Raw genomic sequence first — 11,925 nt, forward strand, 5'->3', positions numbered from 1 at the left:
GGGTCTCTGTGTAAATGCCTAGGATTTCTATTAAGTGCAATTTACTGTGTTCTTACTTGGCAAAATGGTCTATTGTCTTTCTGCAAATTGACCTAGAGTTAATTTGGACTCCCCAAATCGACAGCTAATGGAAGGCAATGCCTTGACCTTATCAGTCTGCCAACACCAGCCGAAATACTTATAGCACTTCTGTCCTCTCAGAAAACATGCATATCCTTTTAGAATAGTTTGTGAAATATTAACTAGTTTATGAAATACAAAGCTAAAAATTTGTTTCCTTCAGGTTTCAATTACCAAGATACAGCTCAAAATTTTAGCAAGATTTTCCTTCTTTGTTCTACACCATCCTACCATTTACTCACACCATTTTTTAAACACAGAACCTTGAAGAAAAGAGCATTGTTCAAGATGACAAAGAGGTGACCTTGATCTCGGAGGAGGGGAGTTTCTTTGTCCAAGTGCACGATGTTTCTCCAGAGCAACCTCGAACAGTCATCAAAGCGCCCCGCGTCAGCACTGCACAGGATGTCATTCAGCAGGTAAAAGCATCTCCTTTCCCACCTCAGTCCTTTCTGCATGTAAATCAGGTGTCCATGCATTGAAAGCTTATTTTATGAATGAAGTTCTAGAAAAACGGGGACTTGAGAAGAAAGTGTGCCTCGTAAAGGCTGAGAAATATTCATTCTTTCAACAAATAGTTACCGAGTACCTATTCTCTATGAGGCAGTGATAATAATGGATTTAGGAGGTGGCTCTGCAGAATAGGGATTTCATTGTCCAAGAAATGGTTAAGTCAAGACTTACTGACCAGGCAGCGGACTTGGCCCAGTGGTTAGGGCATCCGACTACCACATGGGAGGTCCACGGTTCAAACCCTGGGCCTCCTTGACCCTTGTGGAGCTGGCCCATGTGCAGCGCTGATGCGCGCAAGGAGTGCCATGCCACGCAGGGGTGTCCCCCACATAGGGGAGCCCTACACACAAGGAGTGCACCCCATAAGGAGAGCTGCCCAGCGCGAAAGAAAGTGCAGCCTGCCCAGGAATGGTGCCACACACACGGAGAGATGACACAAGATGATGCAACAAAAAAGAAACACAGATTCCGGTGCTGCTGACAACAACAGAAGTGGACAAAGAAGATGCAGCAAAATAGACACAGAAAACAGACAGCCGGGGTGGGGGGGGGGGGGGTGGGGAGGAAGGGGAGAGAAATAAATAAATCTTTAAAAAAAAACTTACTGACCATCTCTTAGGGATCCTACAGAGAATATACAAGAGGCCTACTCTAACCCTTTACTTCCTCTAAGTCATGTGTCTTTGCTGATGTGATTCCAGAGAACTAGTTTATAACCTTCAAAACCTCATCATGATTTGAATTCATTAAACATCTATCTGAGAAGTGGCATAGCATAAGGGTTAAGAGCACAGACCCTAGATCAAATTGCTCCAGGTTCAAATCTCAGCTGTACTTCTTACTAACTCTGAGGTCTTCGACACATTATTTAACCACCCTGTACCTCAGTAGTAATAGTGTGCTGGTAAACTGGCCTGCAAAATATGAAAAAAAAAAAAAACCACCCTGATTTGTGGCATTTGCTGATTGCTGTTGTATAAATACTCCCACCATGCCTGATTTCACTTGCCAGCTCCAGCTGGCTTCAGCATGCCACCATAGGGAGCGTGGAGATTAAAATAGTGTTTTCCTCACAGGATTGTTGTGAGGATTCAGTGAGTTGATGTATTTAAGGCATTTAGCACAAAGCCTGGCACATGGTAATCACTGTTTAAGTACTATTTACTATTCTTATTCCATGATAATTTGGTTAATATCAGATTCCTCAATAGATTTAGAACTCCAAGAGGGCCCAGTCTTGTCTCTTATTCACCTTTGTCTCCCCAAGTTATAGGACAGGATCTGGTACATAGTCAGCCCTCACTAAATACTTTTTTTTTTCTTTAATTTATAGAATTATATCACTCATATATAAATATACATAAACAAGAGTATATAGTAATAGTTGTGAAGTTACAAAACAAACATATATAACATCAAACAGGACTCTCATAGCTCACCCTATCACCAATACTTTGTATTGTTGTCAAACATTTATAACTAATGATTAAAGAGCATTGTCAAAATATTACTACTAAGCAAAATATTTTCCTCCAAACAACCTTATTATTATTTTTTCAATATATTTCTTATGACAGAAGTTGAAAACTTGTAAAATAATCATGCATGTGTCCAGAGTTCCCAAAAAACACCCCTCTATCAAAACACCACAATGTGGTAGAATATTTGTTACAGGTAAGAAAATATCAACTGATTATTGCCACGTCCATAGTGTACATTTGACACATTACCACACTGCCCCATTATCAACACAGTACTTTGGCCTAGATGCAAGAATATTATAGTATTACGGCTAATCACAGTCCATAGGTCATTCCAGTTGTATTTTACCCATGCTTCTCCACCTTCCCACCACCCTGCAGTACTGATGGACATTTGCTGTAGCTCACACAGGACACTCTTACATCTGTATCATCAACCACATCATCCACCCCTTGGTTTATTGTGCTATTCAGTCCCTAGATTATTCTCTAGCATGCTATTAATTGGCATTTACATACCTAGAGTACCATTTTCAGCCACATATCCATTTATAAACTAGCTTTTACTCACTATTTGTTACCATCCATTCTATACATTTCCACACTTTTACTATAAAGCTAATTGAAACTTCTACATACATTAAACAACAGTAGTCCATCTCAATCCTCCTCTTATCTCCTTTAAGAATCCACCACCTACTACCAGATCTTGAAGATATTTTCCTTCAATTTCATATAGAAGCTTTATGGTTCTTGCTTTTATATTTAGGTCTTTGACCTATTTTGAGTTAATTTTTGGATAAGGTGTGAGATAGGGGGTCCTGTTTCCTTCTTTTGACTATGGATATACAGTTCTTTCAGCACCATTTGTTGAATGGACTGTTCTGCCCAAGCTGTGTGGGTTTGACAGGCTAGTCAAAAATCACTTGACCATACATGTGAGGGTCTGTTTCTGAACCATCATTTTGGTTCCATTGGTCTATGAGTCTGTCTTTATGCCTGCACCATGCTGTTTTTACCACTACAGCTAGGTTATATGATTTAATGTTTGGAGATAAGGGTTTGCTTTTCTCTTTTAAGATGTTTCTGGCTATTCAGGACACCTTACCCTTCCAAATAAATTTGATAATCATGTTTTCAATTTTTAAAAAATGATGGTGGAATTTTTATTGGGATTGCATTGAATCTGTATATCAATTTGAGTAGAATTGACATCTTAATGATATTTAGTCTTCCTATCCATGAGCATGGACTGTTCTTCCAATTATTTAGGATTTTTTTTATTTCTTTTAACAATGAGTTGCAGTTTTCTGAATACAAGTGCTCTACATCATTGGTTAAGTTTATTCCTAACTGTTTGAGTTTTATCTCTCATATTTTATTTTTCCACTCTTTTGACACTTTTAGTTACTTTTTAAAATATAATCTTCATTTCTAGACTCTCTTCCAGGCCTCTCTCTCCTTTCTTTTCTTTTCAGGCTCCAGCATACCCTTTAGTAGTTCCTGAAAATTTGGTCTCTTGCTTAGAAATTCTCTCAGTTTCTGTTTATCTGTGAATATTCTAAACTCACTCTCATTTTTGAAAGACAGTCTTACCAGGTATAAGATTCTTGGCTGGAAGTTTTTCTCTTATAGTATCTTAAATATATCATACCCCTGTCTTCTTGCCTCCATGGTTTCTGGGGAAAAATCAGCACTTAATATTACTGGGTAACCCTTATATGTTATGCATTGCTTTTCTCTTGCTGTTTTCAGTATTCTCTCTTTGTCTTTGGCATTTGACATTCTGATTTGTATGTGTCTCAGAGTTGGTCTATTCAGATTTTTTCGAATGGGAGTAGGTTGTGCTTCTTGGACAGGGATATCTATGTCCTTCAATTGGGTTGGGAAATTATCTACCATTATTTCTTCAAATATTCCTTCTGCCCCTCTTCCCTTCTCTTCTCCTTCTGAGACACCTATAACATCTATGTTTGCACATCTTCTGCTGTCATTTAATTCCCTAAGACCTTCTTCATTTTTTTCCATTCTTTTCTTCATCTTGTTCTTTTGTATGTTCACTTTCAGAGGCCATTTCTTCAAGCTCACCAAGCCTTTCTCCTGCCTCCTCAAATCTGCTATTACATAATTCCAGTGGTTTTTAAATTTCATTTATTGCACCTTTCATTCCCAGCTATTTTTCTGTGTATGCTTTCTAATTCTTCTTTGTGCTCATCCAATGTCTTCTTAAAATCCTTAATCTCTTTAGCCATCTTATTGAATTTATTAAGGAGATTTGTTTGAACATCTATGATTAGTTGTTTCATCCCTTTTATGTCACCTGGAGGCTTACCTTGTTCCTTTAATTGGGCCATATCTTCCTGTTTCTTGGTGTGGATTGTAATTATTTGTTGGTGTCTCGGCATCTGGCTTCCTAGAGTATCTATTTTGGGTGCAGTTGTTCCCTTTAGTTTAGGGCTTCCTGCCCTTTCTCCCTCACTGGTTGTGCGGTAAACACCAAGGCTGTAGTTGGTGCTATAAGCTGTGGAGGCTCAAGCTGCCCTCATTGCCCCAGGGACCAATAAAGCTTCTCCCAGTAGTCTCCTTTGCCAGGGGTAGTGATAGAGTCACAGCTTGTCTAATAATCCAAGTTGTGCAGGCCTAGACTGTAGTGACCCAGAGAGACTAATGAAGCTTCACGCCCCTTCCTCCCCTGCCTGGGGCAGGGATGGAGCTGCAGGTGTGGGCAACAATCTATGCAGTGTGGGTCCAAGATGACCACAGTTGCCCCAGTAGACTTCTGATTATTCAGTCTGTGCCAGCCACACGTACCTGACGTTATATGGATAGGCTGGTGCAGGGCCCGCCAGCCTCCGCCCTGCCAGAGGTGGAGCTGAAGCCTAGCCTAGGGCTGCAGGGCCTATCTGGGTGGGTGAAAGAAATCAGTTCCTACTGTCACTGTGATTTCAGTCAGCCAGGCTTCCCCTCATGCTGGGGGTGGAATCAAAATGGCAGCCACCAGCCTCTTTCTGACTTGGACAGATTCACACCCTAGCTGTTCCTAGGGTTATACTTAGCCAGCTGAGTGTACTAATCAGTAGCCGAAATTGGTGGCCAACCATCTCCTCTTCCCCTGTTTCTGGGAAATGGAGCTTCCAATTCCAGCCACAGAATAGCTCCTGGGTTGGCTTGTGCCACCAGAGTAAGATAATCACCAGCCTCCAAGGCTTGGCCGTTAATTTCCCGGAGAGGCTGGTGCAGGTCCCTCTAGCTCCCTCCCTGCCAGAGGTGGTAGTGGGGCTTAGGCTAGAGCTGCAATCTGATCTGGATGGAAAGAAGCCGGTTCCCACCAGTACTGTGATTTTTCAGTCTGCCGTGCTTCCCCTTGTACCAGGCACGGAGTTAAAATGGCAGCTACTGGCCTCTTTCTTACTTGGACAGATTCAAACTTCAGCTGTTCTTAGGATTATACTTTACCCCGCTGAATTTACTCATCAGTTGCTGAAATTGGTGCCCAACCGTCTCTTCCTTCCCCGTTTTTGGGAAGTAGAGCTTCCAATTCCAGCCACAGAACAGCTCCAGAGGCAGCTTGTGCCCAGTAGAGGATGGGCACCAACCTCTGTGGCATGGAGCGCTCTGCTTATGAATCTTCTCTGCAGATGGGCAGTCTCCTTCCATTCTTTCAGGGATGTGGCAGGAAGCTCTTCTGGTCTCCTAGAGCCCCCAAACTGGTGCTTCAGCCAGCTTTAGATAGCTCTGGGTGTTTACTAACTGCCCTGTAGCAGGAGCTAATTCCAGGAGCTCCTTACTCTGCCGCCATCTTGCTGGTTGTCTAGTAAATACTTTTGATGAATGAGTAAATGCATAAATGAAAGACATTCTTGCATCAAATGAGAGGTGAGACCAGACAACTTCAAAAACTCCTTGAGCATTCAGGAGTCTGTGATTGAAGGACAGGAGGACTCTGTGGGTCTGGATTCTGCCACTCATTGGCTACATGACCTTCATGGTTATGGGCCTCATGGCACGAAGGAAATCTCGGTTCAAGTCCTTATTCTGTTACTTATTAGTTGTACATCTCTGGAATCTTCTTAATGTCTATAAACATAAGCTTCCTCAGATGAAGAATGGAATAATAATACTTAAATCATGACTGGTTGTGCAGCTGAATGAGGGAATGTGAGTAAGTATGCTATTAGCTGCAACGGCACAAATATAAAATGAGGAGATGGACAAATGATCTGGAAGAGCCCCTTCATCACTAAAACTCTATTTTTTCCACCTCAGAATAAAATCTAGAATGAATGCAAGCATTGGAGCTACTCTGTCCTTATTCAGATGATCATAACTTATCTTTCAGACTCTTTGCAAAGCCAAATATTCCTACAGCATCCTGAGCAACCCCAACCCAAGTGACTATGTGCTTTTGGAAGAAGTGGTGAAAGACCCTACCAACAAGAAATCTTCAACCCCAAAGTCCTCCCAGCGGGTCCTTTCGGATCAGGAATGTGTGTTTCAAGTCCAGAGCAAGTGGAAAGGTGCAGGAAAATTCATCCTTAAACTAAAGGAGCAGGTACAGGTAAAGTTTAAGATTATTTTCCTCTTTTCACAAGTGATTTGATATTCATAATCACATTGTGATTCAAATTTGGGAGATAGTGAAATCTAGGAAAAACCTCCTGAGCCAAGGAATTTAGTTGGGAGTTTGAAGAAATATATTCCTTCTGTGGATAAGCTGTCCTGAGAGGGACACCCCTCAGCCCTTCCTTCCAAAACTCCAGAAACCAGGAAGGAAGAGAAAAGGGGCTCTTTCTGAGGTAGTGTCATGTGATTGAGGACCCCGAGTTGAAATTAATACCAATGGAAGACTCTTTTTTTTTTTCCCACAGGCATCCCGAGAAGACAGAAGAAAAGGTATTTCTTTTGCAAATGAACTCAAGAAGCTCACCAAGTCAACTAAACAATCCCGAGGACTCACATCACCTTCTCAGCTTTCAGCCTCAGAGAGTGTCCAGAGCAAGGAGGAGAAACCCGTGGACGGCTTGTCCTCCAGTGACATGACGGACTGTCGGCAGTGACTGACAGCAGCAGGTCTCACCAAGGTATTGTCATTGCTCAGTTCTGAAGCAGGGCTCAACTTTAACTACTGTGTAAGGCATAATTGATCTTTTGTCTCTTCCAAGAGCGGGATGTCCTCTGAAAGCAGATAGGAATGGTACTTTAAAACAGGAAAAGGGCATTTATAATTTTTAACCCTATAACTTTGTAAATGAAAGCTGCAGAGGGCAACCAACTTATCCAAAGTACCACACAGCTTTCTTTTATCAGACAGAATTATCTTAATTACTGAAAATTCCTGAACTTCTTGACAGGCTACTATGTATCATTCTACTTTTATTCCTTTTGGACTCCCAGTTTTATGTTGTTTCAATTTAGGTTTGATTTAGCCTCTACAATCTGATCTGCCTTAATTTAAAAAAAACAAACCTGGCATCTAGGATGTGATGGTTAGGTAAAAAGAAACCAAAATCATGTAACAGCCTCCATATTGAAGCTGCAGTAAATTTAGGGCTCCAGTTGTCAGCTAACTGCTTGGTGCTTTGCATATAAAGTAAATTGTATTCTCTCTTAAAGGAAATTAAGAGAGAATCTGGGACTAGAGTAAAAGCAAATGAGGAAGCCAAACATTGGTTTCCGCTTTTTACTCAGTTTCTTAAAGAACTTAGAGGATAATTATAGCCCACTTTTCACCTGTACCCACTGTAATTCTCAAATTTAAAATTCACAAAAGACCAACAGCATAGTGAAGGCATTGCTGCTTATACTGCAGAACTTTACCATCTGTCTTTATCACAGTCGGGAATTTCTTACATATAATTGCAAAATCACCAAAGCTCACAAGTAAAGAATACATTGATGCCTCTTGGCAGAGCCAAATTTGATTTATACAGCCCAAGAGAAAGTCTATTTCCACAAGATCCTGTTTCTTCGTTTAGGGAGTACTCCAAATATATTTGGTGCCCTGTTCTACACTTGCAGAGGTCTTCCAAAACAACAGGCAAAGTCAAATACAGGAAACCACCTCCTCCAGAATATTTGCATATTAAACCATTCTGGGAGATTCAAGGCTGTTTAGGTTCTTTAAGCAAAGATTCACGAGAAAGAAATCTTAAAACTATGGCAGCTCCATCACCTGACAAATGGATAAACAAATTATTTTGTATACATAGAATGGAATATTATACAGCAAGAAATGAAGTCATGAAGCATGAGGACATTATGAGTGAAGCAAGGCAGACACAAAAGGACAAATACTATATGGTTGTACTATTATGAACTAAATAATACTGTGTAAACTCATATAGTTAATAACTAGAATATAGTTCACCAGAAAATAGAATGAGAATGGAAAACTGAAGGTTAATCTGTGCAGTACTGGTAAAAAAGACTGTTTGTAAATCTTTGGAAATGCATAGAAATGGTGGAAGTACATCATAGTGTTTGTAACTAGTAGTGCTTATATATGGGTATGATGGTCGAAAGGGAAAGTCTAAGGTAATGTATATTACTAGAAGGAAAGCTTAAAAAAATGTAATATGGGACTGTATAGCATAGTAAAATCTAATGTGAAATGTGAATATGGGTAATATTACATTTGTAAAACTTTTTCTTTGAAACAGAACAAATGTATGCTAATGTTACAAGATGTTAACATCAGGCTAAAATACAGCCAAAACAAACTATGGACAGTAGTGTGTATATTAACAATCTTCCATTAAGGGTAAAAAAAAAAAAGGAAATATACTAAGTGAAAGAAACTAGACAAAAGGGTACTACATATGGTTTGATTCCATCTATACTACATATAAATGAGAAAGACAGAAAGAGAACAGCAGCTATGTACAGCAGGGGAAGGACAGAGATTGAAAGGTGATTAAGTAAGGAGTGGAGATACTTTTTTAGTATTTTTACTATTATTATTGGAATAATGAAAATGCTGTAATATTGATGGAAGTGAGGAAAGCACAACTCTGTGATTATACCAAATTCCATTGATTGTACACTTAGGTTAACTTGTATGCTTTATGAGTATGTATCAGTAAAATTGATTCTAGAAAAATAGAATGAAAACCCTTGTACCCACCACACTATTTAAGAAATGAAACATAACAAAACATTTGAAGTCACCTGTGCATCCCCGTATACTTCTAAAACTATCCTTACTTTTGTATTTATAGTCCCTTATTTTTCTCTAGTTATGTATATATTTCTAAACAATATATTATTCCATTTCCCATTTTTACACCTAAATAAAAGAAATAATACTGTTTAAAAAAAACTATGGCAGCAGTTCACATCACATAGCATCAGATAATCATGAGTATTCACAGAATCATGAAGCTCTGAGCTGCATTTTCTTTTGAAATTTATCTAGTATCTCAACTAAAACTGTTCACTACTCACCTTCTTTGCTGCCCCAGTGTTGCTGAGGCAATCAATGCTTCATCCAACAGCCAAATGAGCTTCACGACTAACACCAATATCGAACCTCTCCAACTTTTAGAACATGATTCACCATGGTAGTGGGTCTGCAAGCTTGCCATGTGGACACTTATCAAAATTTTAAATGTTTTCCATATCAAGAACTTAGCATCAGCCTGCCCTGATCAAGAAGGCAGAGTGGGAAACTTCAAGGCTCCATTGTCCTACAGAGGCTTTGAACAACCAGTAAGAACTTTCAGAAATATCTTTCTCAGAGCTCCAGAAAATAGTTAAAAGATTGTAGGAATAGGGCAAGTGCCAAATCAAGAAAAAGGCCACTTAAAAGCAGTAGGAATTCCTGGTGCCCCAGCTACCCCTCCCACCCCCTCACCAGCTTAGCCTGGTGCCAGCCCACTCTCCCAGTGCAGATCCCTGGTTCCAGTTCCAGAGGGAAAAGAGTGATGCTTGGGCACATAATGGAGACATGTAGTCTGGGCCTTTCTTCTGGTGGTGGCCTAGGGATTTGCCAAACCAAAACTTGCTCTGTGTGTAGAATGCAGCTCACAGAGCTCTTCTGCAGGATGCCTTGGAAGAACAGTCAGGTGGCTGACTGGAGCAAAGGATTAATGGCCATAGGACATAGACTGCAATCCCCAGCACCATAAAGAAACTTTCCTGGGAAGAGGGGACATTTGTATCCATGAAAATGGGGAAATTCCTAGGGCTAAATGTATATGCTCAAGACAAGACCCATCATGTGCAGAAAGGACCCAAGTGGCCACTACACTTTGGCCTGGAGATATATATATATATTTTTAAGTTAGGCCAGTAATTTATTAAGGAAGGTAGGGAAGAGAAATGGGAGGCAATAACAGAATATGGGTCCTAGGTAGAAAGGAAAGGGGCTGAAAAGAGATAAAAGGGGCTGATTTACAGGCTACAGTTCCCCATTAGAGATTACAAATGTCCAGGTTTTACTTGCGTGGTATTCCAGGCACAGAGGAAGAAGGCAAGAACAGGCAAAAAGGCAAGAGCAGGAGCCTGGAGCTATTTTAAACTCACTGTACAGATAATCTCTGAAGGACAGTCCTCTCACAAGTTAATCTGCAGACTAAGAAAGAGATTTTCTTTTATTCCTTTTTGTTGTTGTTGTTAGTGCCTGAATTCAAGAAAAGTTCTGTCATAGCACTAGCTAGATACAAGCGTAAGGAACAAATGCCTCAGAGTCTGAATTCCAGCAATTACACATTAAAATATTAAAATTTCAACAGAAGATTACAGCACATACAAAGGAACAGGACTCAACAGCCCAAGCAAAGGAGAAGTTTAAAGCATTAGGAACCACCAGTAAAGAAAAGATCTGGAACATTCCAGACAATGACTTTAGGAAAATCGTCCTAATTATGCTCAAAGGGCTAAAAGAAAACATGAAGAAAGAACTAAAGGAAGTCAGGAAGACAATAGAGACAAAGAGGATATTAATAGAGAGCTGGAAATTATGTAAAGGAACCAAACAGAGCTGAAGACCACAGTAACAGAATTAAAAACTCTAAAGGGGTTCAACAAGAGATTAGAACTGGCAGAAGGAGGAATCAGTGAACTTGGAGATAAGACAATTGAATTCATCCACTCTGAGGAGCAGAAGGAAGAAGGAATGAAGTAAAGCAAACAGAGCCTGAGAACCCTATGGGACACCATCAAGTGTACCAATATATGCATTGTGGGGAGTACCAGAAGAAAAAAGAAAGGGACAGAAAGGATAGTCAAAGAAATAATGACTGAAGGCTTCCCAAATGTAATGAAAGACATGAATATGTACAACCAAGATGCTCAGTGAACTCCAAACAGATTAAACCCAAACAGACCTACTCCATACCATATTACAGTCTGTCAGATACCATAGAGAGAATTCTGAAAGCCACAAGAGAAAGGCAATGTGTCACTTAAAAGGGAAACTCATTGGAAATCATGAAGGCAAGAGACAATGAGAAGACATATGTAAAGTGCTGAATGTAAAAAATGCCTACCAAAAATTCTGTAGTCAGCAAAACGGTCTTTCAAAAATGAGGAAGAGATTAAAACTCCCCCAGATAAAACTGAAGGGCTTCCTTAGCACTAGTCTAGCGCTACAAGAAACTCTAAAAGGAGTTCTACAGGTTGAAAAGAATGGACACTAGACTATTGAATGGGGCCACGTTGAGAAATAAAGATCTCTGGTAAAGATGACATTGGGAAATACAAATGCTGGTACTATTGTATTTTTTGTTTGTAATTTCACTTTTCATTTCCTATAGGATCTAAAAGGCAAATGTATAACATGTATTGATAAACCAATGGTTTCAGACTCAAT

General features: G+C 39.9%; 2 protein-coding genes across 8 annotated transcripts in view; one reads left to right on the plus strand and one right to left on the minus strand.

The window, feature by feature from the left end:
- The window catches only part of PLCE1 (phospholipase C epsilon 1), a 384,952-nt gene that overhangs the window by 365,425 nt on the left and 7,602 nt on the right, over window positions 1–11,925 (plus strand). For 4 of the 7 annotated variants that reach the window (XM_058298789.2, XM_058298790.2, XM_058298792.2 and 1 more), the window contains 3 exons: window positions 381–539; window positions 6,454–6,672; window positions 6,983–7,195. In XM_058298789.2, the coding sequence (XP_058154772.1) occupies window positions 381–539; window positions 6,454–6,672; window positions 6,983–7,171 (567 nt within the window). In that variant the 3' untranslated portion in view covers window positions 7,172–7,195. The remainder of the gene's footprint in view (window positions 1–380; window positions 540–6,453; window positions 6,673–6,982; window positions 7,196–11,925) is intronic. The other 3 variants (XM_058298793.2, XM_058298795.2, XM_058298794.2) reach the window with 1 other exon arrangement.
- Window positions 7,165–11,925, minus strand: part of NOC3L (NOC3 like DNA replication regulator) — a 40,640-nt gene continuing 35,879 nt past the window's right edge. The window contains exon 21 of the mRNA XM_058298797.2: window positions 7,165–7,289. Coding sequence (XP_058154780.1) covers window positions 7,233–7,289 — 57 coding nt within the window. The 3' untranslated portion in view covers window positions 7,165–7,232. The remainder of the gene's footprint in view (window positions 7,290–11,925) is intronic.

Source organism: Dasypus novemcinctus, chromosome 6 (assembly GCF_030445035.2).
Source record: "Dasypus novemcinctus isolate mDasNov1 chromosome 6, mDasNov1.1.hap2, whole genome shotgun sequence".
Classification (NCBI taxonomy): Eukaryota; Metazoa; Chordata; class Mammalia; order Cingulata; family Dasypodidae; genus Dasypus; species Dasypus novemcinctus.